Source organism: Vicugna pacos, chromosome 3, assembly GCF_048564905.1.
Source record: "Vicugna pacos chromosome 3, VicPac4, whole genome shotgun sequence".
Classification (NCBI taxonomy): Eukaryota; Metazoa; Chordata; class Mammalia; order Artiodactyla; family Camelidae; genus Vicugna; species Vicugna pacos.
This window is the reverse complement of record NC_132989.1, coordinates 15021856-15045659: the sequence shown is the minus strand read 5'-3', so window position 1 is coordinate 15045659 and position 23804 is coordinate 15021856. Positions and strand designations below refer to the sequence as shown.

At 50.4% G+C, this 23804-nt stretch overlaps 2 protein-coding genes across 5 annotated transcripts in view; one reads left to right on the top strand and one right to left on the bottom strand.

Annotated features, from left to right (window-relative positions):
* The window catches only part of PPARGC1B (PPARG coactivator 1 beta), a 106420-nt gene extending 90585 nt beyond the window's left edge, over positions 1-15835 (top strand). The window contains exons 9-12 of the mRNA XM_015239346.3: positions 2314-2389; positions 4483-4604; positions 7205-7359; positions 8290-15835. Coding sequence (XP_015094832.3) covers positions 2314-2389; positions 4483-4604; positions 7205-7359; positions 8290-8390 — 454 coding nt within the window. The 3' untranslated portion in view covers positions 8391-15835. The remainder of the gene's footprint in view (positions 1-2313; positions 2390-4482; positions 4605-7204; positions 7360-8289) is intronic.
* A 2054-nt stretch (positions 15836-17889) lies between these two features.
* PDE6A (phosphodiesterase 6A) overlaps positions 17890-23804 on the bottom strand; it is a 56472-nt gene continuing 50557 nt past the window's right edge. For 2 of the 4 annotated variants that reach the window (XM_072950103.1, XM_072950106.1), the window contains 5 exons: positions 22370-22433; positions 22020-22094; positions 20412-20495; positions 18884-19031; positions 17890-18464 (listed from right to left, as the gene is read on the bottom strand). In XM_072950103.1, coding sequence (XP_072806204.1) covers positions 18400-18464; positions 18884-19031; positions 20412-20495; positions 22020-22094; positions 22370-22433 — 436 coding nt within the window. In that variant the 3' untranslated portion in view covers positions 17890-18399. Of the gene's footprint in view, positions 18465-18871; positions 19032-20411; positions 20496-22019; positions 22095-22369; positions 22434-23804 lie in introns of all 4 variants that reach the window. The other 2 variants (XM_072950104.1, XM_072950105.1) reach the window with 2 other exon arrangements.

The window sequence follows — 23804 nt, the reverse complement described above, 5'->3', positions numbered from 1 at the left end:
GCGCAGTCAGCCACCCCCGTGGGAGCTCTTCGCACAAGGATGATGTGTCATGAGCTTGTTTGCTCACTGAACCGGACTGTAGAAGGGAACAGTCCAGAAGTCAGCGGGGAGCTGGGCAGAAGGAACTGAGGTTTGGCCTATTTTGGTGGAGACAGGTTGCTTCCCTCCCTGATCACAGCAGGACCTGGCTCTTCCTGGGGGAGACCGATGGAGGGTGGGTACGGGTCCCTCCAAACCCAAACCCTCTGCCGAGATGCGCCTGAGTGACCACTAGGGGGTGCTCTTGAGTCCAGAGCAGTGCTGCAGAGTCACCCGGAGGGCTTGTTAGCTTGCAGTCGGCTGGGCCCCGCCTCTGGAGTGTCTGGTTTTGTAGGTCTGGACGGCAAGGGGGTGGATAATTTGCATTTCTAATAAGTTCCCGGGTAATGATGACATCGCCAGAATGCCATACTCTGAGAAGCAGAATTCAGGTAATAGAAAGATACTTTTTCTTAGAAAAATCCAGCTTTGTATTTACTTATCTTTACCAGTGGCTCTTAGCTGAAAATCTGATTAAAGCAAACCTCTTTTCCTCATTAAGATGTGCATAGATGTCCAAGTGGGCATTCAGTTTTTGGGGATTCATGGACTCACCAGACACTAATGTTATGAAGGCCTGAACTCAAGAAGAACTCATTTTGAGCAATTTCTCTAAAGGCCCTTCTATATAATCAGCCAGGACAGTCAAGCTGTCTTCTGTCAGGCCTCTTTGAGCCCTCTTTCCAGCTCTGTTCTCTTTTCCCCGGGGGTCGCTGTGAGCTAGCCCTCCTCGTGTTCACATTAGGCAGTTTCCTCTGCAGTGTGCCTGCTCAGAAGCTACTGAGGTTCCCCTCCTGGTGAGGTGCATCCCCGAGGCCGGAGCTGGAGCTTCTCAGCCTCCTTTCCCTCCTGACCTGCTCAGAGCCTGTCCCCATGGGCTTGCCTGCAAAGAGTTGGGAGCCTGTCTCGAAACCCCCACGGATTCTCCTTTTTTTCTTCTTGCTTTTGGGCCACGTTCAGGGCTGGCTTTTTCTACCACTAGAGAAGGTGGGTTGATTAACTCAGCTCCTGCTCAGCTGCCTGGCAGAGCTTGGTGGCTGGTAAGCCTGAGAAAGTAGTCATCAGCCTTCACCAGACCAACATGTGCTTCTGCTACCACACAGTGGTCAATGGGGAGCACTTGGAGCTGGTTTAACAATGCAAACCCCAAGCCCCACAGTGCCTTCCAGTCACTCTCAGCTCTTTAGGTGGGGAAACTGCCAGTTCCGTTGCAGATGGATGGTGATACTGTTATTGTAGAGCACCTTAGAGTTCGCAAGTCACACCTCCTTCTCTTATCGTACATGAACTTCACAAATGTACTTGGAGGGTGAGTCTGCTTCTTATCCCCATTTTATAGATGAGGAAGCTGAGGCTCAAAGAGGTTCAATAGAAAAATATTGCCAGCAATTATTGAGCCCTTCCTGGGCTAAGCATTCATATGCATGTTCTGATTTGATCCTCCCAAGTGGCCGAGGAGACGGATACAATTGATTCTCTCTATTTTACAGATAAACTGGAGCTGAGGGCTTAAGTAGCCAGCCCAAGGTCACCCAGCAGGGAGGTGGGTACAGTCAGGATTCAGCACAGGCTACCCGACTGCAGAACCCCTGCTGTCATCCTCTGCTGTATTTCCCAGGACGTGGGCAGCGTGTGGCCGTGCTCCCTCCACTCCAGCTGCCTGGCCCTCAGGAGGAGAGGGTAGTGTGCAGACAGGAGCCGCCTCAGGCTGTGCATCCAGACTGATCAGCCTGCTAGCTGGCCTGGATGTTGGGGCTGTGACAGCAGGGGTTGCTTCCTGGCTGGGCACCACCCACGGGAGGGTGCCTCTCTCCGGCTCTGGCTCCCCCACTTTCTAGCTTTGGGCAAATTTCATGTTGAACCTGAGCCTCAGGGTTTTCATCTGAAAAATGGGGAAACATAAGACCTCATAGGATCACTTTCACCAGGTGAAATACCGTAATGAAGTGAAAGGGGCTTTCTACCCACAGTGGCATAGAAAGGTTCCCAAGGGTGGTTCTCCGGGATCTCATCCCAGAAGCTGGCAGAAGGCTTGTGTTGGGCACAGTGTTCAGACCCCCACACAGCCCTGGGCGGTCACCGCTGCCGGGGGGAAGCTGGGCTTCTGCAGGAGGGCCTGCTCATAGTCCTGCCCTCATGAACGAGTCCTAAAGGAGCTGAAGAAGCATCCCTTGCCTCCGCCCGCCGTGGTCCCTGCTGAGAGTGAGTGCCTCTGCTTTGCTTGTTCACTGACAGATGTGGGAGCAGAGGGTCGTGTTCAGACGGAATGCCAAGCGTCCGGCACGCCAGGAAGCGGCGGGAAAAGGCCATTGTAAGTGATTTGGGGCCCCAGAGCCCCGCGTGAACGGGGACCGGCAGGGGCATCCGGAAGTGCTGGGGCTTCGCAGGCCGGAAGCCCTTTGGGGTCGGTTGTGGCCTGTAGAAGATAATTCTGTTTCTGTCATTTTTAAAAGCAAGGATCCCCAAGGGCGTCAAAGGTGGCACCGTGCAAAATGCAGCCAAGAAACTGGCTGGGAGGCGTGTAGTTGGTGGTGGTTCAGGGCTAAGAGTCAGAGGCTCGACGAGGCCCCCCGGGGGGGCAGGCTGTGATGGGGGAGCAGAGCCAGCCCGACCAGGCCTCCAACCAGCCCTGCCTCCACTTCTGTGTGACCTTGGGCAGCTCCCCCCGCTTCCCTGAGCCTCAGTTTACTCATCTGCACACAAAGGTGTTGGGCCTTGTGCTCCTGAGAGTCCCCTGGCTTGATTAGAGCTAAGAGACCGAGAGAGCCTGTCCCTTCCTCCCGACCCGCCTCCCTAATCCTCCCTCAGAGTTAGTCCAGAGGCCCAGGCTATGCCCAGTGGACCCACTACAAAGTACCCTGCAGAGAGGTTTCATCAGGAAGCTGTAGCAGGGACCTGGAGCAGCCCCTCCAAGTCACTAGAAAGGAAGGAAGGAAAAGTAAGACAGAAGCATGAAAAGACGCATAGACTCTCACTAGATTCTTTTCACCTGGACTTGGTGCTTTAGGACGGGGCGGGGTGGTAGGGACACACAAGGTATTCCTACCCCAGAGGTACGCGGCTATCTGCAAGCAGGTACTTAAAAACACATGGAGTGTCTTCTTGGAATCCATGTGTGACCATTCGGCTGTTGCAGCATGCCTGGCACTGCTCTAGACCTTGAATGACAGCAGTGAATAAGACAAACAAGTTCCCCACTCCCATGCTTGGGCCAGAAGGGAGCGAAAGAACAGGCCCGTGAACAAAGCAGTAAACACTGTGATTACACATTGGGAGGTGCACTGTGAAATTAATTACGTCACTACTAAACGCCTGAAAACAGCAGTCATGTTTTGACTAGTGGGGAGGATGTATTTACGTGGTGGTCTGGGAGGGGCATCTGCATGGAGCTGGGCCCTGGGGGTTGAAAGGAGCCAACCAAGCAAAGATCAGGAGGACAGTGGGGCAGAGGCAAGGGCCTTGTGAGTTCAAGAGCTGGAGGAGGCTGGGGGAGGGCATTTGTACACTGAGCTGGACTCAGGCTGTCCTGGGGTGGGACGTGCGGTTCCTGGGACTGTGCAGCAGGGCACGTGCTTTCCTCTCTGCCCTCTGGGGTGCACAAGGGAATGGCTAGAGAGTCACTGGCCTTAACCTGTTCCTGGAGAAAGCCTGTCTAAACCAGAAGCTGGTGGTTTTGCCCACCAGAGCACAGGTGTCCAGGAACATGGCTGGAGTTCCTCCCGCAAGTCAAAGGGACTCTTCCAATAGCCGTGGCTTTGACTGGATCCAGTCGCAGATGGTAGAGGAGAGGAGGGGAGGTTCCAGCTGGGCTTCCCCTCCCCTCCTCTACTGGGCAGTTCTAGGGACATGGCACCAAGATCCCCTGAAGGTGACCTCTTGGTCTGTGTCTACACAGTACGCTGCCAAAAGCAAAAATAATGATGGCTCCAAGCCTGATGCCCTTGTCCCCTTGCTTTCCTCCCAGCCTACTCTGAGCCATAGCGACCTGGTCCCAGGGCTCATCCATTACCCTCCTCGGCAGCTTGCCCTTCCACCCCAGTGCCTCCCCGACTGCCAGAAAAAGTCAAACTCAAAACAAATACAGAAGCTACTGAGCGTGCAGTTACGTTAATGGTGATGACTCCTCCTTTTCCCGCCCCGTCTGCTCACTTCCTGCAAGTAAGCAGTTGCTTCCTTTGGGGCCACGACCTGATCCGCCGCTCCACAGCCCCCTCCGCCCACAGGGCAGGGCGTCTGGGATAGCTACCGTCATTGTCCCCTCTCTGCCCACAGCCCCAGCTGGTATCGCTGACTCAGCCAGGCCACCTGGACTGGGGACGAGGACCCCAAGGGAGCCCCCCCCACCAGGGGGCTCTGGGAAGCCAGGCAATGATGACCAGTTTCTCTGTGTCCTCCCTCGGGCAGGGCGAAGGCCGCGTGGTGTACGTTCGAAATCTCTCCAGCGACATGAGCTCCCACGAGCTGAAGAGACGCTTCGAAGTGTTTGGCGAGATTGTGGAGTGCCAGGTGCTGACGAGAAGCAAGAGGTGAGTCAGGCTCTAGCTAGGGAGGGGAGTGAGGGCGCAGAGGTCCCAATTCAGGCCACACAGAAGATGCTCGAGAAGATTTGGTGAAGAAATCTACCACCAGGCGCAGGAGAAGGAAGGACCAGTAACAATCGTGCAGCCCAGTAATAGCAACAAATACAAACTGATAATTTGCTGAAGTGTGAGGCAATTTCCATGCAGTCTGTTACGTAAACTTTCCAACACACCTGTGACATGTGCGCTCTTATTCCTTCTATTGCTCTCCTTTCTGGGGAGCTCAGACGCGTTAACTGAGCAGATAGTTAGTGGCAGAGGCAGATCTGCAGCCCATGTGTCAGCTTCAGGTTTTCCACTCTCAGCCTGGTCGGGGCCCACAAGCCCCTGGTGACTGAAGGCACACTTGCATTGGGATCTCAGTTCACTATAAGCCCCATGCTGCTCGTCCCTCCCTTCTCTGCAGCTACCAGTGTCTGGCCTTCCCTTCTGCTGGTCAGCCCTGATTTTTCCTCACTCACCTGGGGAAGCAGTGTTTCATCTGTCAGGGGATCTGCAAGAGTAGGTGGTGTATAAATGCACAACTTAAATATCAAAACTGTTGGCTTTGAGATAATTCTGAAGGATCTCCCATCATACTTGCAAACTAAGTTACTGAGGTTTTAAAACTCTAATTTAATACTAATGTTTCAAAACTTTAACAAGAAAATCATTTCTGTGTAAGAATCACAACACATCTCGCATCCCTTAGGGTGGTTACAGAAAGTGACAAGTGTTGGTGAGGATGTGGAGAAATAGGAACCCTTGTGTACTACTGGTGGGAATGTAAATGGTGCAGTCACTGTGGAAAAGTGTGGAGTTTCCTCAAAAAATTAAACATAGAATTACCATTTGATCCAGCAATTCTTCTTCTGGGTGTGTAATCAAAAGAATTGAAAGCAAGATCTTGAAGAGATATTTGCACATCCATGTTATTCACAACAGCCAGGCGGCGAAAACAACCTGACTGTCCGTTGATAGGTGAATGGATTAACAAAATGTATACGTGTGCAGTTAAATACTATTAGTCAATCTTTAAAAGGAAGGGAATCAGTCCTGTCACATGCTACAACATGGTTGAACTTTGAGCACATTATGCTAAGTGAAAATAAGCCAGTCACAAAAAGACAAATACTGCGTGATTCCACTTACATGGGGTATCTGAAATAATGAAATTCATAGAAACAGAAAGTAGAATGGTGGTATCCAGGGGCTGGGAAGAGCAGGTATAGGAACTTGTTGTTTGATGGATGCAGAGTTTCAGTTTTGCAAAGTTCTGGAGATCCATCACACAACAATATAAATATACTTAACACTTCAAAACTGTATGCTTAAAAGTAATAAAGATGGTAAATTTAATGTTATGTGTTTTGAATCACAATTTTTAAAAAGAATTACTACACAAATAGAACTGTTTTAAGTTCTGTGCCGTCTTCAGGATGTCAAGTGAAGTTAGCATGTAAAAACAAAGCAAGCAAATTAATCTCTAAGGAGAATAGTCAATCTGTTAAAATTTTTAAAGTATGCATGAGCCTCAGACATATAAAGAGGCAGAAGGGTTCCAACTTTAGTCAGAGAGGTGTCAGCAAAGGTGATTCATTTGAATGTTTCTTAGTCCCCCACTGTTGGTAAGCTGGTCCTGAGTGCTGAGAAGTCCACATTGTCTCTGTCCTGGAGGAGTCTCCGTAGCAGACAGAACTGTTTGTGGAACTGATGAGTCAAGGGTAGAACTGACTTTAGGTCCTCCCCACCTTGGCATCCTTCTCAGGCAGGCTTCCCTCATGAGAGCAAAGTGGCTGCCTTGAGCTCTAAGCTTACCTTCTACCCGGAGAAGCAGAAGTCTCCCTCACGATTCCAGCAAAGACCTGGGATGAAGTCTTTGGGGTTCTACTTTGGTTCACGGGCTCATTCTTGATCAAATCACTGTGGCCAAGAGGGCTCCTGTCGTGTGCCTTACCCTGGTGCCCGGAGCCTGGCTAAGCATGGGGCGCCGTCGTCAGGGGAGGGGAAGTGGATGCTGAGCAGGCAGACACGACGCGCATCCCCCTTGAAGGATGACTGCACAGCAACACGGGGGAAGGTGAAGGCCACGGTAGCCGCCAAGGAAGTGGTGGCTGAGGCTGGGTTTGAAGGGTGTGGGCGGGGTAATGGGGGCGTAGGCATGGTGAATCCCAGAGTATGGGCGTCATAAGGGAGACTGATTGGAGTTTGAAGAGCATCAGTTTCGAGGCAGGAGGCCCAAGTTTGAATCCCCGCTCTGCCACTCGCCCTTGGGCAAATTCTGAACTCACAGCCATGCCACCTCACCCCCAAGAGGGAAGTGACAGCCCCCACTGACAGAGCGGTCTGAAGAGTGTCACGGGTGGTGGCCAGCAGCTGGCAAACATTCTGTAAATCGCGGGCTCTTAATATTATTCCATGTCCGAGGCCGTCTCTAAGGGGGCCCCGTGACACAGCGACGGAACCATCGGAACCATCGTGGCTTCCCGCTCCTCCCCTGTTAACCGGTGGTCCGACGGCGTCCACCAGGCCGGCCCAGTAACGTGCCCCGTGTCCTCTCCCCGCAGAGGCGGCAAGTGCGGCTTCATCACCTACCGGTGTTCCGAGCACGCCGCCCTCTCCCTGCGGGACGGCGCCGCCCTGCGGACGCGCGGTGAGCCCTCCTTCCAGCTGAGCTGCGGGGCGCTCCCGCACTTCTGCTGGCCCCGCCACGCCGACTACGGTGAGTACGCGGGCCCCGCCACCGCCCAGTGAGACCCAGAGCCTGGGGGCGGTGACCCCCTCTGGACACAGCTGCCACGTGCTGATGGGTGTAACCTGGCAGCCACTTGGCCTGGAGGCTGCCACCTTGTCTTTCCTCTGGCCTCTGGTCCTCCTTGTCCTGTGCCAGGACTGGTACCGAAGACAGGAGGCCTCTTGTGGCCTCTTGGACGGCCCCATCTTGGGTTCACAGCCAGGTGGCAGAACCATGTCTCCTGTCTCTTTGACCTCACAGGGCCGGTAGCTGCCCTGCCCCCTTGAGGGGCACTCCTTGGTGGCCCGGACAGGCAACAGCCTTGTCCATTAATGGGCCACAGTGAAACAATATTGTCACCATGCCCTCGCCATCTGGGGACAAGTTGGTGAAGAAGAACAAAGGACAATTTAGGGGAGAATTCTTTGTAGGGAAGAGTCTGATGCAGCCTCCATCGCACAGGGCTGATTGTCAGGCGACCCAGGAGGCTTCCAGGCCAGGCTCCACCTGGCTGCATGTCTACTGTGGGGACCCGGTTCCACAGCTGTACGTTGAGGGTGTTGTAGTTCCGTTGGCTGCCTTACGTGAACTCCACAGTGGTTTCCTGATCGGTAGGAAGCTTTGGGGCAGTAGAACTTGAGGGTCTCGGAGCTGGAAAGGAGCTCTGGGGCTGGGGTGAGAGTCTAGCTCAGGCCTCCCCACCCTACAAGCAGAGCAGCCGAGGCCCTGAGACACTGATTACATGGCAGGGCTGTCCCCACAGGATGGCCCAGCCAATGCTCACTGTCCAGTGCTCCCTGAGGCCTCGGGCCACATCCACTCTGTGGGGCTGACCCTGATGGCAGATTTTCTGGTCAGCTGGGCTTTCTCAGGTGCTCACTGCCTTCCCCTCTCACTGACTCCTCCACCCCCGCCCAGATTCTAATTCAGAAGAGGCCCTGCCTGCGTCAGTGAAAACCAAGTATGAAGCCATGGATTTTGACAGCTTACTGAAGGAGGCCCAGCAGAGCCTGCACTGATAACAGCCTTAACCTTCGAGGAATACCTCAATACCTCAGACAAGGCCCTTCCAATATGTTTACGTTTTCAAAGAAATTAAGTGTATGAGAAGGAGAGAGCGCGCGCGTGAGAGAGAGAAAGAGAGAGACTCGGAACTGCTGTCCTTTTTAAAAAAAAAAAATCAATGTTTACATTGAACAAAGCTGCTTCTGTCTGTGAGTTTCCACGGTGTTGACGTTCCACTGCCACATTAGTGTCCTCGCTTCCGACGGGTTGTCCTGGCTGGGCTCCAGACGCGGGCTCCGTCACCCACCTCCCCTTCCTCCCCGACCGACGTCCCCTCGTAGACGTGCAGCTGTGTTCACCATAACATTTCTTGTCTGTAGTGTGTGATGATGAAATTGTTACTCGTGAATAGAATCAGGATTATAAACTCATTTCTAGTTGAAGAAAAAAAAAGTATATCTTTAAAATAACGTATTTATGGCTCAGATGTACTGTACCTGGGATTATTGTATCGCTTCCTTGGTTTTTTAACTATGCACTGTCGTGAGGTGTTTGCCACTGAGCTGCACTGCTCCCTTTGCCAGAGTGCCCCAGAGGTGCTGGGTAGCCGGAAGTCTGGTGGCCGAGGAGGCGCGGCGTGCAGCCACGACCAGGAGCAGTGCAGAGAGGTTTCCTGCCTCTTCTGCCAAGCCCTGCCTTGTCTGTCCCAGAGCAAGTTTGGGTCCATTTCTAATCAGAGCCCTTATCTGGTGCCCAGCTCAAACTTTAGAGTTTATGCCTGGCCGTTCATGTTTAGATGCTCTCGGACCTTGGAAGGAAGGTGTATTATTCCTGTTTTCCAGGCGAGGCAGAGAGTACCCCAAGAGGCAGTGACTTGCCCAAGGTCCCACGGCCAGTGAGACTACAGAGCAGCAGTCCAGCCCAGGCTTCCTGACTCCTGGTCCCATTCTCCTGCAGTACCTGGGGTCACGAGGTGAAGTTGTAGGGACCGGTAGTGGTGGGTTCAGCTAAAATGGACAACAGGCTAGACGCGTATGGGCTCATTTGGGGGGTAAGTCAACAGCTGACTTACCAGCATTGGGTGAGTTCAGGCTCTGGCACCAGTCTTGACCCAAGGGATCATGTGATTTGCCTACACCTCTGGACACACCATCAGAGCTTCAGTGACACACCTGGAGTGACATGGAGAGGTGATCTGGGAGCAGTCATCCTTTTTGGGCCAGCCATCAACCCATCCCTACTCCCTCATCTTGACTTCCCTTTTCCTCACCTATAAAGCTGTTTTGGTGGCATGCGGCAGGGGGGCAGGAAGTGGGTGTGAGAGATGGGGATGGATAAGACAATCTCCAAGCTCCTTTCTGACTTAGAAAACATTCTCATTGGGCTTTACTTTAACATTGTGATCTTGACTGATGTCAAAGCCACGTCCAGCTTGGATGTTCTGCGGGTGCCTTGAGGGCCATTCATGAGGGAGAGCATGGCCAGGCAGGGTAAGAGCACACTGCTTCTGCTTCAGACAGAGCAGCTCCAACTTGATCTCTTTCACACATCAGGGTTCCTTGGGAAATTTTTGTATTTAAGAGAAAAGAAAGGGAAAGGAAAGAAAAAAGGTTCTGCTGCTTTAAAAAAAAAAGTTTGAACTTGACTCATTAAACAGGCTGATTTAATATATTAATGCCAGGCCTACTTCTTGGAGAATTGGTAGTTATGGTTTTTTTGAGGGGTTTCTTTTTCTTTTTTCTTTTTTTTTATTTTTTTGTCTTTTAAAGATTATCAAATACCTCAGCAGGTTAACTGGGCTGATGAACCTCTCCTGAGAGGTAAGCATACTCCAAGCCCATGGAGAAGGCTGGAGGAGACAGGCATTACAGGCATTAGAAGGAACAGGGAATTTGAGCTCCTATGTTTCAAGTTATTTGCCCTCTCTGGGCCCCAATTTTCTTTTCTGTGAAATGGACTGTGGGGGAGAATTAGGCAAGCTAATCTCTAAGGTCCCTGCCAGCTCTGATAGTCTTAGCTTCTGCTGAGATGGTATCTAGCTCAAGATGGCAAATACGTGGCACATATTCCACTACTCTCACATCCTTGGCCAGTGGCAGGCATAACCAATCGATCACAGCACTCATGTTCTTTGAGTTTGCTCATGCTATTACAATCCTCAACACAGTGCTCTGAGCAGCCATTAGTAATTGATTAGAGTTTGACACCCTGGTCTAATCTTTGAAAGGTTTCTGTCATACAGAACCAAATGGTGTCTGGGTTTCATTCTGGCCCATCCCCTGTCTATCATGTCCTGATCTATGAGGAAAAAGTTGCCCTAAAGCCATTGCTTGGCACAGGACTCCCAATACTGCTGTGACACACAGTCCCACTTGGGGGTGGGGGCCAAGTGGAAGAGTGGACATGAACATGCCTGGCAAAGGCAGGGCTTATAAGGATGGACCAAAAAGGGGACTTTCCACAGCGCAGACCTGAACATTCTAAATTCCTTTTATAGCTATTCACTGCCTAGCACATTGTAGGCACACAATAAGTGGTTATGGAATTGAATGGCATGGAATAGAATTTAAATCCATCTGATGCCTCCCCTAAGTCCTGATTTGCACCAAGTAAACTGAGAGTTCATCCTGTGGAAACCAATAGGAAAGAACTCTACATTCAGAATCTGGAGAGCTGGTTGAGTCCTGGCTCCGCCAAGAACTAACTCTGTGACTTTGGTAAGTCACAGAGTCCCTCCCTCTCCCGGAGCCTCGGTGTGCTAGAAGGCGTTGGACTAGATGGTCTCTAAACCCTCCTATTTGCTTCTTCCTTGATTGCACTAGGGCAGAGATTCAACCAGGGGCAGATGGTACTTTACAGTAAAGAAATGCAGGCTTTTAGTAAAGATGGGTCTCTCTCTCTTGGGTCAGCTGAAGCTCCCCTTCCAGTTCACATAAGTACAGGGCACATAAAAGTAGTTAGACACTGGCCCTTGAGCAGAGCAGAGATCTGAGCATAGCACTGGGACGTGATGCCTAAGATCAGGGTTGGGGCACACTAATGGAAGAGGATGCCTGCCAAGGGCGTCAAGCAGTTTCTGCTCACCATCCCGTATATGAAAGGCTACAAGTTCTGAAATTGACCAACCCTGCAGACAACCTCTATCTGGAAGACTCATTCGGTGCTGTGTATTATTTATGAAGGAGACTCCAAGGTCTCTCCAGGAAAACTAGTCAACCTTGGTCTCTTTCTCATCAAATTGAGGAGTAACCCAGAGGGAGCAGCTGCCATTGGCAACCATCTCATTGTAGCTCTGTCCTAGTATTTGCTCTCGGTCATGTTTACATGTGATTGCCATAAAAGCTTACTGTAGACTGTGTTGGTAGCCACCCACACAAGGCAGGTTGTGCTGTCCATCTCTGTGCTGTGCTGGTGTTTTCCAAATATGTCCGATCCAACCGCTAAGTGGAATTCTTCCATCTCCTTCCTCAGTCGGTACAAGGCTGAATCAGAACCCTCACTCTTGGGGGCTCTGGTTACCGAAGGAAAATGCATCAAAGACGTAAAGAATATGAGTGGATGGAGTGCAGCTAAGGCCCCCACCTCCTTACCCCCACGACACCTTGCCCCCTAACCGGAACACTGCTTTGAGACACTACGCACCAGTCAAATGTCTGCATCTGCTGTGAGCTCTCACGGCCTTGCATGGTGAATGTGCCCAGGAGAGAGGGCTCTGGGGGCTCTTGGGGCAGGAGGAGGAAGGGAGGAATGCTCTGAGCTGCAAAGACTCGGTATCAGGTCCTGATGTGGGAAGAGATGCAATAAGAAGTCTTTCTTGTGTAAACCTTGTGATCGTGGCTGTTTGCAGAGCGATTTCTTCTAGGTGTATGCAGTGTGCATGCTGAGGGGCAGGGAAGGCATGGCAGTGCGGTCCTTCCGCATGGGCTGGTTGGAACCCCATCCCAGGCCTCAGACTGAGTTGAACTCACTGCAGCTTGAGAGATGAGGCATCCCAACTGTGAAGCAGAATCAACCCTAAGGGACTTGTTGGTATGTCTCACTGATGTCAAAACTTCAGTATTTTCTTACCATTTGAGACTTAGCAGTTGTCCTCAGATATGACCAACCAAGGAAATTGGATGTGCAGTAGCAAATAAAGTGAACCTAATGGTTTCAATGGCCAAAGAAGAGGGATCCTTTCCATTGGGGCAGAAAGAAACCAGTTAGTGCTTACATGCAGTGTGTTTAAGTTGGTCCTCAAGTCCCTGAGACATTTGCACACATAGAGTGGCTTCAGGGTTGTTCGCTGAGCTCACAGTTACAGGTGAATGGAGGGAGAACTCAGGAGCTGAGAGACCCTTGTGCACAGAGATGCCCTTGGCCCAAAACAGATGTGGGGTGGGGCACCCCTGGGAGCCGGCTGCTGAACGTCCAGGCAGTAGGCAGCGGCAGACTTTGCACTGAACCAATAAAAGCACTTTGAGAAAACCACAACACTTCAGCCTGGCTCCATGTTTCTATGCTGGCAAATATGGGTCTCCTTGGGCTGTGTGACATGCTGTCCTGGGAATCAGGATGGGAGTTGGGAAAGGGGCTGGTGGGAGGGAGGAGAGAGCAGCAGGAGAGCCCATCCTAGGGCCAGCCCCTTGCTGGCCTGTTCATTGGAGGCCCTAGAACCAGAACGGTGCTTTTAGATCTTGGTACCTGTTAAAAAAAAAAAGAAAAGAAAACAGCACAGCCAGTTGAAATGGGTTTGCAGAGCAAGTCATTCATCTATAAGCCATTTCAAAGTGAGAAACTCAGAGTTTCTTACTTGCGATGTGATCTTGGGCCTCTGTTTCCTCATCTAGCAGATGGGAATATTGGCTGGGATGCAACTAAAGTACCTTTCACCTCTGATAGGTTCAGATTCTCATCCTGGAGTATCGGGAGTCCATCACTAACCTGTGAGTCCAGTTCCGTTCTCTGGCTGTGCCAGAGCCAACTGGCAGCAGATTCACACCCACGTGGTCCTGGCCGCGTTACCTTATACGAGGTTAGCTCCCCAGGACTAATCTAAGCCATAGTTTGCGGCGGGGATGGTGAGCTGTTCAGCCCCAGCTTGGCTGGGGGGCGATGTCAGATCTCACTTTAGCCTTGTGATGGTCCCCACCGAACAGCTTTTAATTCCAATGTTGGGACCACTTGGCTGTTTCTCTCTTGCTCTCAGACAATACTAGCAATACACTTGTTTTTTCAAAATAGCTTAACTTAAGCACTTTTCACACGTTTCTTTCAAATGATTGTAAAACATATGGGGCAACAGGAGGCGTGGATCACACTGCATATGTTTAGGGCAGCTTTTGTTTTTGTTTAATGGTACAGCAGTGGTGATTGAGGCTTGGAGATTCGGGGGACAGGGAGGGGGGAGATTTTCAGATACTCTGTTTAATCAGCATGCCTCGCACGTGCGGAAGCAGCTTCAACTGCCCGAGCTGGGGACTCGGAAAATAGGGTTTTGTAGCTGCTCAGTCCCTGGGCTGTGCAAGCCCTCAGAGGTGTTTATGTAGCCAGAACTGTATGTTTTGTCCAAGGATCCTCCAAGGAAGCCAATAAAGCCTCCCTTTTCACTTTGCCAGCCTTGCTCATGGGTGACACTTTGAAGGGATTGGTCAGCTTCCACCTCAGCATTTTGCCTTATCAATGTCTCGTCGCCATCTAGTGGCCAAAGACTGTATCCACCAGCTACCCAGACGGAAGGCAAATAAATCCTTTCCACCACTTTGCTGTCTAACACCAACTTTGGGAATGAAATGCAAGGGCATGAGCAAACTGTCTATGTGTTTAGAGCCCCATGGAACACCAGTCAGAGGCCCCAGAAGCAGCCGCTTAGTAGGCCCTCATGCAGACTGAGAAGTACACTGGCTCCCCCTGGGCAGCGGAGACAGGAGTGGACCTGTGCCCGGGTGCCCGGGAGGGGTTTACTGTAACTGCAATACTGGCAGTCCAGCTGCCGACCTTGTTAAGTGAACCTCTGCTAGGAGGCCCCCACTGGACCCTCGGGACAAACAAAGGGGTTGGGTATGAGGGTTCTGTGGTCGGGGGGCCGGGCCATGGCCTTTGATATGGTCCACCAAATAGCCAAACAGGTTTTTTCTTCGTTTGTTTTTGTATTTTGTATTTAAAAATCTTGTCAAGTGTTTTTATGTTAGGAATAAAAAGTCATAAACTACTCCCAACTTTGTTTCTTGAGGGGTGTTCTGATTCCCATGGAAACAGGTTGGAAATCTCAAGGGGTGTGGGGTCAGGGCGGTCAGTGGACCAGGGAAGTGGACCACGTGAATTTCCAGATGGTTTCTCGGGGGGATGACCGTCCGGAAGTCCGGCTCGGTGCAGTCTGCTCCGGAAATTCACACCCACCCCCTTCACCTCCTGTGCCGCGGTATTAGCATTGGCTTGGAGCGCCTGCTTCTTCCTGAGGCAGCTGCTAATGTTGAAACCAACGCAAGATTCCTCTCCCCAACCCCAGGTTTCTAAAGAAACAGTGTCTGTAGCTAGCCTTAATTGACTGGGCAAGGTGGTCCCTATGGTCCCTTATAGCATTTCCAAATCTTGGACTCAAATCCTTTTCTCTTGGTGTGACCGTGCAGCCTAGAGAATCCTGAGCAATAGGAAGCCAGGGCTTTCCCCGGCTCTGTGACAGGGTCAAACCAGGGAATGGCTAACCTTGTGAGGTTTGGGCATCCCCAGGGGTACTACCGTAGGGGGCATTATTAGGAAGCTCAACAAGGTAACTACAGCCTGGGGTGCATGAGTGCAAGGCTGTGTGTGTGTGTGTATGTGTGTGTGTGTGTGTCTGCACGTGTGCACGCCTGTGTTTATGTGTATGTGTGGATTTACATTGATGCATTTCTTGAGAAAGGTGCAAGAATTTCACCTACACAGAGGGACACATCTGCTTTGTTATTTATAATAGAAAGCAAAATTTTAATTTTTTAAAGGACACTGCTAATGATGAGAATCGAGTTTTTAGTTTTGCTATTTTTTTTAATTGGTAGAGGATTTTTATATATTTTTTCCATTTTGTTGGGTTGTGTCCTTATTTATATAAATACTTTATCTGTGAGAGGCAAGGAAGAAAACTTCTTTGCTTTTAATTATTGTGGTTGTCATTGTCCCCATTTTATTTCTGGTGTGATTTATCTGTCTTACCTTCTAAATGAGAAAATGTTTTCCTGTATTTGTACATTGTCAGATTCTATAGTTTCATAGATAATTTAACCAAATTGCTCTATGTATTATTATTCCATGAGTATAAAGTTCTATTTTAACGTCTGTAAATACTTCAGAACTGGCTTCTTTTCTCAGACTCCCACTGTGGAGTTATTGTTTACATCACAAAAACTGTAGAATCTCTATGCTCATGTACTGTAAATAGTGAAGTGATCTGCTTATAAATAAACTTAACAAATACACTATGGAGATTAAAAAGGAAATAACCACACACAGCCCTGCCCAGGTGTGTCTTTCTTTATTGGTCCTACATGTTCGTTGAGGGACACACCGACCACTAACTGGAAAAAGGATTCTAGTTTCAGTGTCATCTGTCAGAGAAGACCCTGGCCAAGGTGTGCCCCTCACGCCTCCAAAACTCTCGAACTCACCTGTGCCTTCTTCACAGCACTTTTCGTGGCTCTAATGAACCATTCAGACTTGCCTCCCCTAACACTGTTCCATGACCTGCTTCTTGCCTCGACTTTTATAGTTATTACCACCTTGTGAATGAGGACTCCCTTGTTTTGATGTATCAGCTTGTTTACATAAGCACACTAAATATATGTGCTTATACGGAAATATAAGAGGGATTTTGACATCGACACGAATTGACAACTGACCAGAGGGTGGGGAGAACAGACGAATCGTGCGCCATGTTTGGGTGAACTGGAAACATTTTCCGCTGCTCACTTGCTCCCCGTGAGAGCAGTGAAGAAACGACGTCTTCCAAGACTTTCAGTCTTGGGTGTGTGTGCACTGTTGCCTCAGTTTCAAAGCACTATTGGGGTCAGCCTTTATTTTGCCCCAAAACTGCTTTAATGTTTAAGTGCAGTTTGAGTGCATGAATCTCATGTGCTCCCAAAGGTTTGAAACACTGGTGAGGAAAATTATACACAAACAAGAGCAAGTGTAATAAGTCACTCCATTTCATGTCATGTGTCAGCTATTTTCAAATTGTTTATTACCTCCACAGACGTGCCCTCATGGTTCAGGTGATTTATTTTCTCATTCTGGAAATTGGAATTCTTCAGCAAAAAGGGAACACATCATGATTTTTCTCTCTAAAATGGGGGTGTTTGCTCTCAGCAGCAGGGATCTGTGGCATGAATTAGAGTCTTTTGAGAGGTTATCCGTGCGATTGATGGCTCAGTACCTATCACCCCCTTACTAGAAGGTTAACTCCAAGAGGGGGATTGCTTCTCCATTTGTTACAGGATGCCCATCCCCATTAATTAGGAATTCCGAATGCTCCCATCCGTTGCCGAATGACTTTGCACAGCTGCGGCGGGAGGGAGCCGAGCCACAACATCTCGCAGATAAAGATGAGGGTTCCAGATCCCTCTTGACAGCAAGACCTCCATATATGGGCAGGGTTCATGTGTCAGGAGCCCAGACTGATCTGCTGTTGGCGGTCATGGGGCGCGTGCCCTGTACATTGTGTTCTCTGTGACCTTGAGCATTTGCTTCTGGAGGGAGGGGAGGCAGGGAACTGTGCCAAGAATTTCCTCATCCCCTCTCTGGCCTTCAGTTTCCTCGCTTATATAAAGAGGGAGGTTGGAGTGGATCAGTGGTTTACAAACAGTTTGGAGAAATTATGCGTTCCCTCTCCTCAAAGCAACTGCATTAATGTATAAGCTTCTGCATAACATTCTGTTAGGGAGGAAGAGAAGTTCTAGAGTTTGCACCCACTTAGAGGAGAACCAGGGACAGAGGAATATGTTACACAGCATCACATGGAAGCAAATGGATAAATCCAGAATATGGGACAACTAGAAGTCGACTTGTTTGGATCAGATTCAAACAAATCATTGAAGACATTGTTGCAACATTGGGGGAGAGTCAGGACTGGAGCCACAAGTTAGGTTCCCCAGAGAGCAGCTTCTGCAAAGAGTCTGCCAGATGTTTATTAGGGAGTGCCCTCGGGACCAGGGCCTGGGGAAGGGAAGGGAGGAGGAGTGGGGAGAGGGAGAAACTGAGCTGTGTTGCGAGCCTGGGGACAGACTTGGTGGGCCCCATGAGGAGCCCCGGAGCTAGAAGGGCCCTGCAGAGTTGTCCTGTGTTGGGCCAAGGTGGCCAAGCATGGATGCATCACTGGGTGCAGGCCACCCTTGGGCAAACTGTCTCTCTGAGGATGAGGTCATCCTCACGCCGAGGACTGTCTGCCAACAGCACTCACCGCTGCTGGACCACAGTCTTCCGCAGAGGATCTGTACAGCTCATTGCAGCATCTGCCACAACTGGATATCAGAGGTTCATTTGTTGCATGTGATAATGATGTAGTTGTGTTAGACAATGCTCATATATCTTTAAAGATGCGTAACAGAGGAGTGAAATGATATGTCTGGAATTTGCTTTTATTTCAGCTAAGGGAAAAATGGAAGAGAAATATAAAAGGACAGACAAAGCAAATGTGGCAAAATCTTGATATTAGAACCTGGGTGCTGGGTAGGTGGGGATCGTTGTAGAAGTCTCTATTCTTGAGAATGACTGAAAATTCGCGTACTATAAGATGAAAGTATAAGAAAAATGACCCTAGGTAAGCAGGTGGATCTGGCACTAATTCAATGTTTAATTGAGGTCTATGAAAGCTAGCATGTTGGTTCAGCTCAGTAAGACGTTCTCAGGGCTGAAGAGAGGTTTGAAAGCCACTAAGGAAGATGTAAACTAAATCCTTCAGTTTTCAAACCCTATGACTCTGACTCCTCAAGCAGGTGTGTGGTTCTCCACTGGCTTGGGTTCTCTTCTCCCGTGGAGGGTGGGGCCGTCCTGGCCGGCAGATCCCCGCTGGGGCTACTGGATGCAGCAGGACTTGGATGCAGCGCCCGAACTGGGTTTCCCCCCGGGCTGATTTCCTACTGTTGTTGGAATCAGACAGGAAGGAGAACACACCAGGTGAGAGGAGGCTGCAGTGGGTTTGTTTGTTTCCCTCTGACCTGCTTTGGACCAAGAATTGCAAACCTAAAGGCTTTCAGAGGCCCTGTGTCCTCCACTTTATGATTGGAGTCTGTCCTACCCTGGTTGGGGGCAGCCGGGGAATCACTGCCGGGAGCCTCAGTCTTGGGAACCAGGCTCGGCCACTACTAACTGTGTGACTTGGCCATGATGCTTCACCTCTGGGAGCCCCAGTGGCCTCACTTGTAGAACAGGGGCAATACCAGGTCACGGGCAGGCCTGAACGGGCCCACGTGTGGGAGGCTGTGCGGCCCCGCCAGGCACGCGGTGAGCGCTCAGTATGTGTGGGGTCGGGGCTCCCCGTCTCCACCCTTCCACAAACCTTGTTTGGGTGCCTGGTCTTTCTCCTTCTCCCCCTGCAGCTCCTTGATCTTGGCCTCGTACTCATCAGCAAGTGCTTTCCATTCCTTGCGGTTGTTGGTGATCCCATCCAGCATGGGAGTGATCTCCTCGTGGAAGCGGGAGAATTCCTGAAAGAGAGAGAGCCGCTGGTGCCCAGCCGAGCCCTGGAGCGCAGCTGGATGTGTCCGGCACTGGAATGAGCTTCCCCCGGGGCCAGCAGCAGTTTCTGTCACCCAGCGGGGTGTGTGCTGACACTGCAGGGCCTCTGGTCACCTGATCCCGGCCCTCTCCTGCTTAAAACCTTCCTAGGTGCCCCCTGGTTTTCAGGATGAAGCGCAAACTCCTTGACAAGGCTTTCAAGCCCTTCAGACCTGGTGCCTTTCCCCCTTCACCGTCTTGAACCTTCTGGGCATTCCAAATCTATCAGTCCCTGGGTGTCCCCTCCTTTCTGTGGGCTTCACACCAGCTCTTCTGTTTGCTGGAACACTAACTTCCCCTCTTGTCCACTTAGACATCACTTCGTCTGGGAAGCCTCTTCTGACCTCCTCTATTAGAAAGTCGAGTCCTCTATGAGCAGCTCCCAAAGCCTTCTCTTTGCCCATCTCACCTCGCTGTAATCATTCCCTTTGCCAGTCTGACCCCGGTGCTGTGAACTGCACAGATCAGGGACGTCTCTGCTCATTCATGGGGTGAACTTGGCCTAGCCCAGGGTCTGGGGCACAAAGACACTCAGTCAGTATTTGCCGAGTGAAATCGGCATATGAAGAGGATTCTTAAGATCTCCTAGCTCTAAGAATAAAAATAATGCTTAGAGTACAGCACATGAGAGTATATGAAATGCTTTATCTCCTTGGATCCTCAGAAACTCCTGTGAGGTGGGAAAACAAGAGTCATCACTTCTAGATTTTCAGGTGAAGAAATTGAGATGCAGACTGATGGAGATTTGCACAAGGTAAGAATGGCAAACCCAGGGCCCACTGCGGAGTTCAGCTGGAGCCAGCTGTGCCCAGAGCTGCCTGGGTTCAGGTCTAGACTCTGCCACTGGCTGTGTGACCTTGGGCAGGGCACCATGAAATCGGGACGGTACCTCACAGGGTGGTTGTGATAACACCCGGACAGCACCCAGCCCAGTCTCCATGGTGTCATATGTCACTGATGATCGTGAAGAGGTCAGCTACCCGGCCCTGCTGCCTGGAGGACCCTGTTAGTCTGCGTTATATCAGAGGTGCATTTGTGCCTCCTCCCTGCCTGGAAACACGATCTGTCATTTGTCCCACAACTATTTCCTGAGCAACTAGGATGTACAATGCTCCAGGCTCTGGCCTGGGTGTGCAGTCACACAAGCCCCCACAGGGCTATCCTGGGGACCAGATGCTATTAGAGATGAGAAGCACTTTGTAAAGAATCACTCCCTGGTCACTTGCCAGGGTTCATTATTCCTGATGTGGTTTGGGAATCCCAGGCTTAGCAAAGACATCTTGTTGGGCCTGAGGAAGCGAAGGACTTACCTTGTAGACAAAGGTGCAGACGAAATCAATGAAGCCGACCTGCAGCTTGGGGAGTTCGTCCGCCTTGTTTCTGTCCATCATGGGCTGTCAGTGGGGAGAAAGAGTTAAGTGCGCCAGGCTCCTCCTGGCCTGATGCAGCAAGGGGACCCACCCTACCTAGGAAGCATTTTTGCAACAAAAGAAAAGAATATTTTTAGTTGAACCTGAAACTTAACCAAGTTTGCAGATCTGACTAGCAATTTGCAGGAAATAGGGGGATAGAGGAACAGATTAAATAACAAAAGAGTGTGAAAAAAAAAAGAGGCAGAAACTACTAGGGATTAAAAGAGACTTAAGAGACACAACAACCAGAGAGAGTGTGGTCCTTGACTGGATCCTGATTTGAACATTTCAACTTAATTAATTTTCTCAATCTGGGAAAACAGAGTTTGGGGATTAGATGATATTGAAGAATTATTACTCGATTTTTGAGTGTGAAAATGGTGTATGGGTGTGTGTATATTTGAAGGTCTTATCACTTAAAGACACATGCTGAAGTATATATGGAGGAAATGACAACATCTGGGATTTACATTAAGAAACGTCAGCCAAAAGATAAAACATGCACGTAAAACAAGAATGGCGGACTGTTGCTAATGATTGAATCTGGTTGAAAGATACATGCAGTTCATTAACTATTCTCGCTACATTTTCAGTTGTTAAGAAGGAAGAAGAAAGACACAAGTCCCTGGATGTCTGTCTGCTCCTCACAGCCCTCCACCCTCCCTGAGACCCCCGCCGGAGCCTCATGAGGCTGCCACTCCCCCACCCCCATCCCCGCATCCTTAGCGGTCTCACAAGTTTAGCATACAACGGTTCTGTCCCCGGAATGTCTTGCCCTTTTACCCCACCTTTAATTCCTAGCCCTGCCCTAGCTCTGGAGGGCCTCTGTCAGCCCCCTCTAACTGGTCTCCCTGTCTCTGGTGGGGAGCTGGCTGACCCTCCCAGCCTATTTATTTTCTTTTTTTGCAGAGGAGGTAGTTAAGTTTATTACTTATTTATTTTTAATGGAGGCACTGGGGACTGAACCCAGGACCTTGTGCATGCTAAGCACACGCTCTACCACTGAGCTATACCCTCCACCCCAGCCTGTGTACTTTCAGTATTGATAGGTTCTCAGCTTGACAAGGTCTTCCCCTTGCATGTTCTGTGCTGGCAGGAAAGGGTCAAGGGAGGGGGACTCCCGGACTGTTGGAGCTGCAAGGGAAATCCAAGTTTTGGTGTCCACTCATCAGTCTCTACTTAGTGAGCTCAGGACACATACCTGCAAGCAGGGTTCCCAAACCTTATGGGGGAGCACATTGCTGGGCCCATCCCCAGAGTTTTAGGTCCAGGGTGGGTCTGTGGATCTGCATCTCTATTATGTTCCCAAGTAATGAGGTTGATGGTGGTCCCCAGGGACCACACTTTGAGAACCACTGTATTAGGGAAAGGTCATCTCTGTGGTAAGGTCACACGTCTCTTCCTCAGGGGTGAGGGGGCACATCTCTCCATCATGGCAAGGTCACTGCTCTCCACCAGGATGAGATCACACACCCAGTATCAGGCTGGCGTCCCTCCTCTACTCACAATGGGGTTCTGCTGCAGCACGGAGCGCTCCAGGTCACCTTGTTCCCAGAATTCGGCAGCAACCAGCAGAGCCACCTGCAACAGGCAGACACGCTCCACGGAGTCAGGCTCCAGCCCCAGTCCTCCTAACCATGCTTCCACCCCACTTGGTTTCTGGCTGAGCAATGACATAAGCCCCACTCCTGCCCTGCCACCCCACTTTATGTCATCATGGGAAAGGTGCTAAGGTGATCTCCATGTCTTGGCAGAGGAGGATGGAGCAAAGATGGGCTGCCTCAGGAGCCGGAGAATCCAAGCCACATTAGCTGTTGTCACCATTCTGCTCCTCTTGGGTCAGGAGGAGTCCGTACCTTGCTCTGCACCTCCCAAGGCTTGGTGATGGCTGAGAGATCACAGGCGGTCATCATCATGGCCCTGCACACAAGGACACCATCCATGAGTCCAGATCCATTCAAGGCTGTACATCTGGTTAATTCCATTCTCTCTCCTTCCTCTGCCCTGACTAGTAGGTGACCTCACCATTGTGAGGAGAAGGGGTCACTTTCCCATTGCATCTGGAGGTCAGTCTGCGAAGTCAGAGGTTTAAATCCTGTCTGTCAATCACCAGGAGTTTGACATCGAGCAATTAAACCAGCCTCCCTAGGCCTCAGTTTCCTTGTCTGTAATAATAATAGTACCTTCCTCATGGAATGGGTGCAAGATCGAATGAGACAGTGTGTAAAAATCTTAGCATAGTGCCTGGACATACTTAGTGCATAGTAAACATTGGAGATTATCACAAATACTGCATTTTTATTACATGCCACACACTGTTCTAGGACTTTATAAACATCAATTTCATTTAAATCTCATCACATCCTCAGAGTTCCTTCTCTCTTGTCTAGTATAGAACAATGTTTCTCAACCTTTTTCTCATCATCCCCCCTCCTCCACTGTCAAAGAGCCTTTTTAGATATGTTTTTCTATAATTGCTCCACCATGAAATTTTAGTGACACAGAAAAACTGTGTATCTGTTTGGAGGGCCACAGTCCAGCGAAATATCTGAGATTTTTTGCTCTTCTCCCAAGTACCACTGTTTGCCCCACTGGGCAATGCCTGATGCAGGGGAGAAGGATAACCCCAGTCGTTCTGAGGAAACTTGCATTACGAAGTAGAGGAAGGGACTGGGGAAAGAAAGGATCAAAAGAGGAACTCTTATTAAAAGGTTTCACAATAATAGGAAGGTAAGACAGGTATATTATTACACAGGTAAGGACAGTATTAGGCAGAAAGCGAGGGGACGTGGACAAAGAATGGAGCAAGAGGGGAGAATCTGAGAAGGTGTCTCAGAGACGAGGCATGAACGTTTGCGACGGGAATCCCGGGCCACGCGGTGTGGGCGTTAAGGCCACGCTGGCGAGTGCAGCTGTGTCCAGTAGACAGCGAAGAGCTACTCGCGGTTTACGGCCGGCGTCGTGACCTCATCAGAGCTGCGCCGCTTGGCAACACGTGGAGGATGGAGCGGGAAGGAGAGGCAAGGGAGACGCCGCAGCCATCCAGGCCGGACGGCAGGCGGGCCTGACGGGCTGGGAGAGCAGGGGGCAACCCCACGAGGGACAGCCAACCCCCCTTGGTGAGATGATGGGCTGGGGCTGCGGAGGGAAGGGCTGGAGAAGGTTGGGGCTCTGAACCTAACTCGCCACATGGAGGATTTTACAGCTGACCAGCTGTATCTGGCGTAGGTTACATAAGCTGGTCTGGGAAGCCTTAAGAGGTATGAAATATGAACAGGTTTAATTATCTTA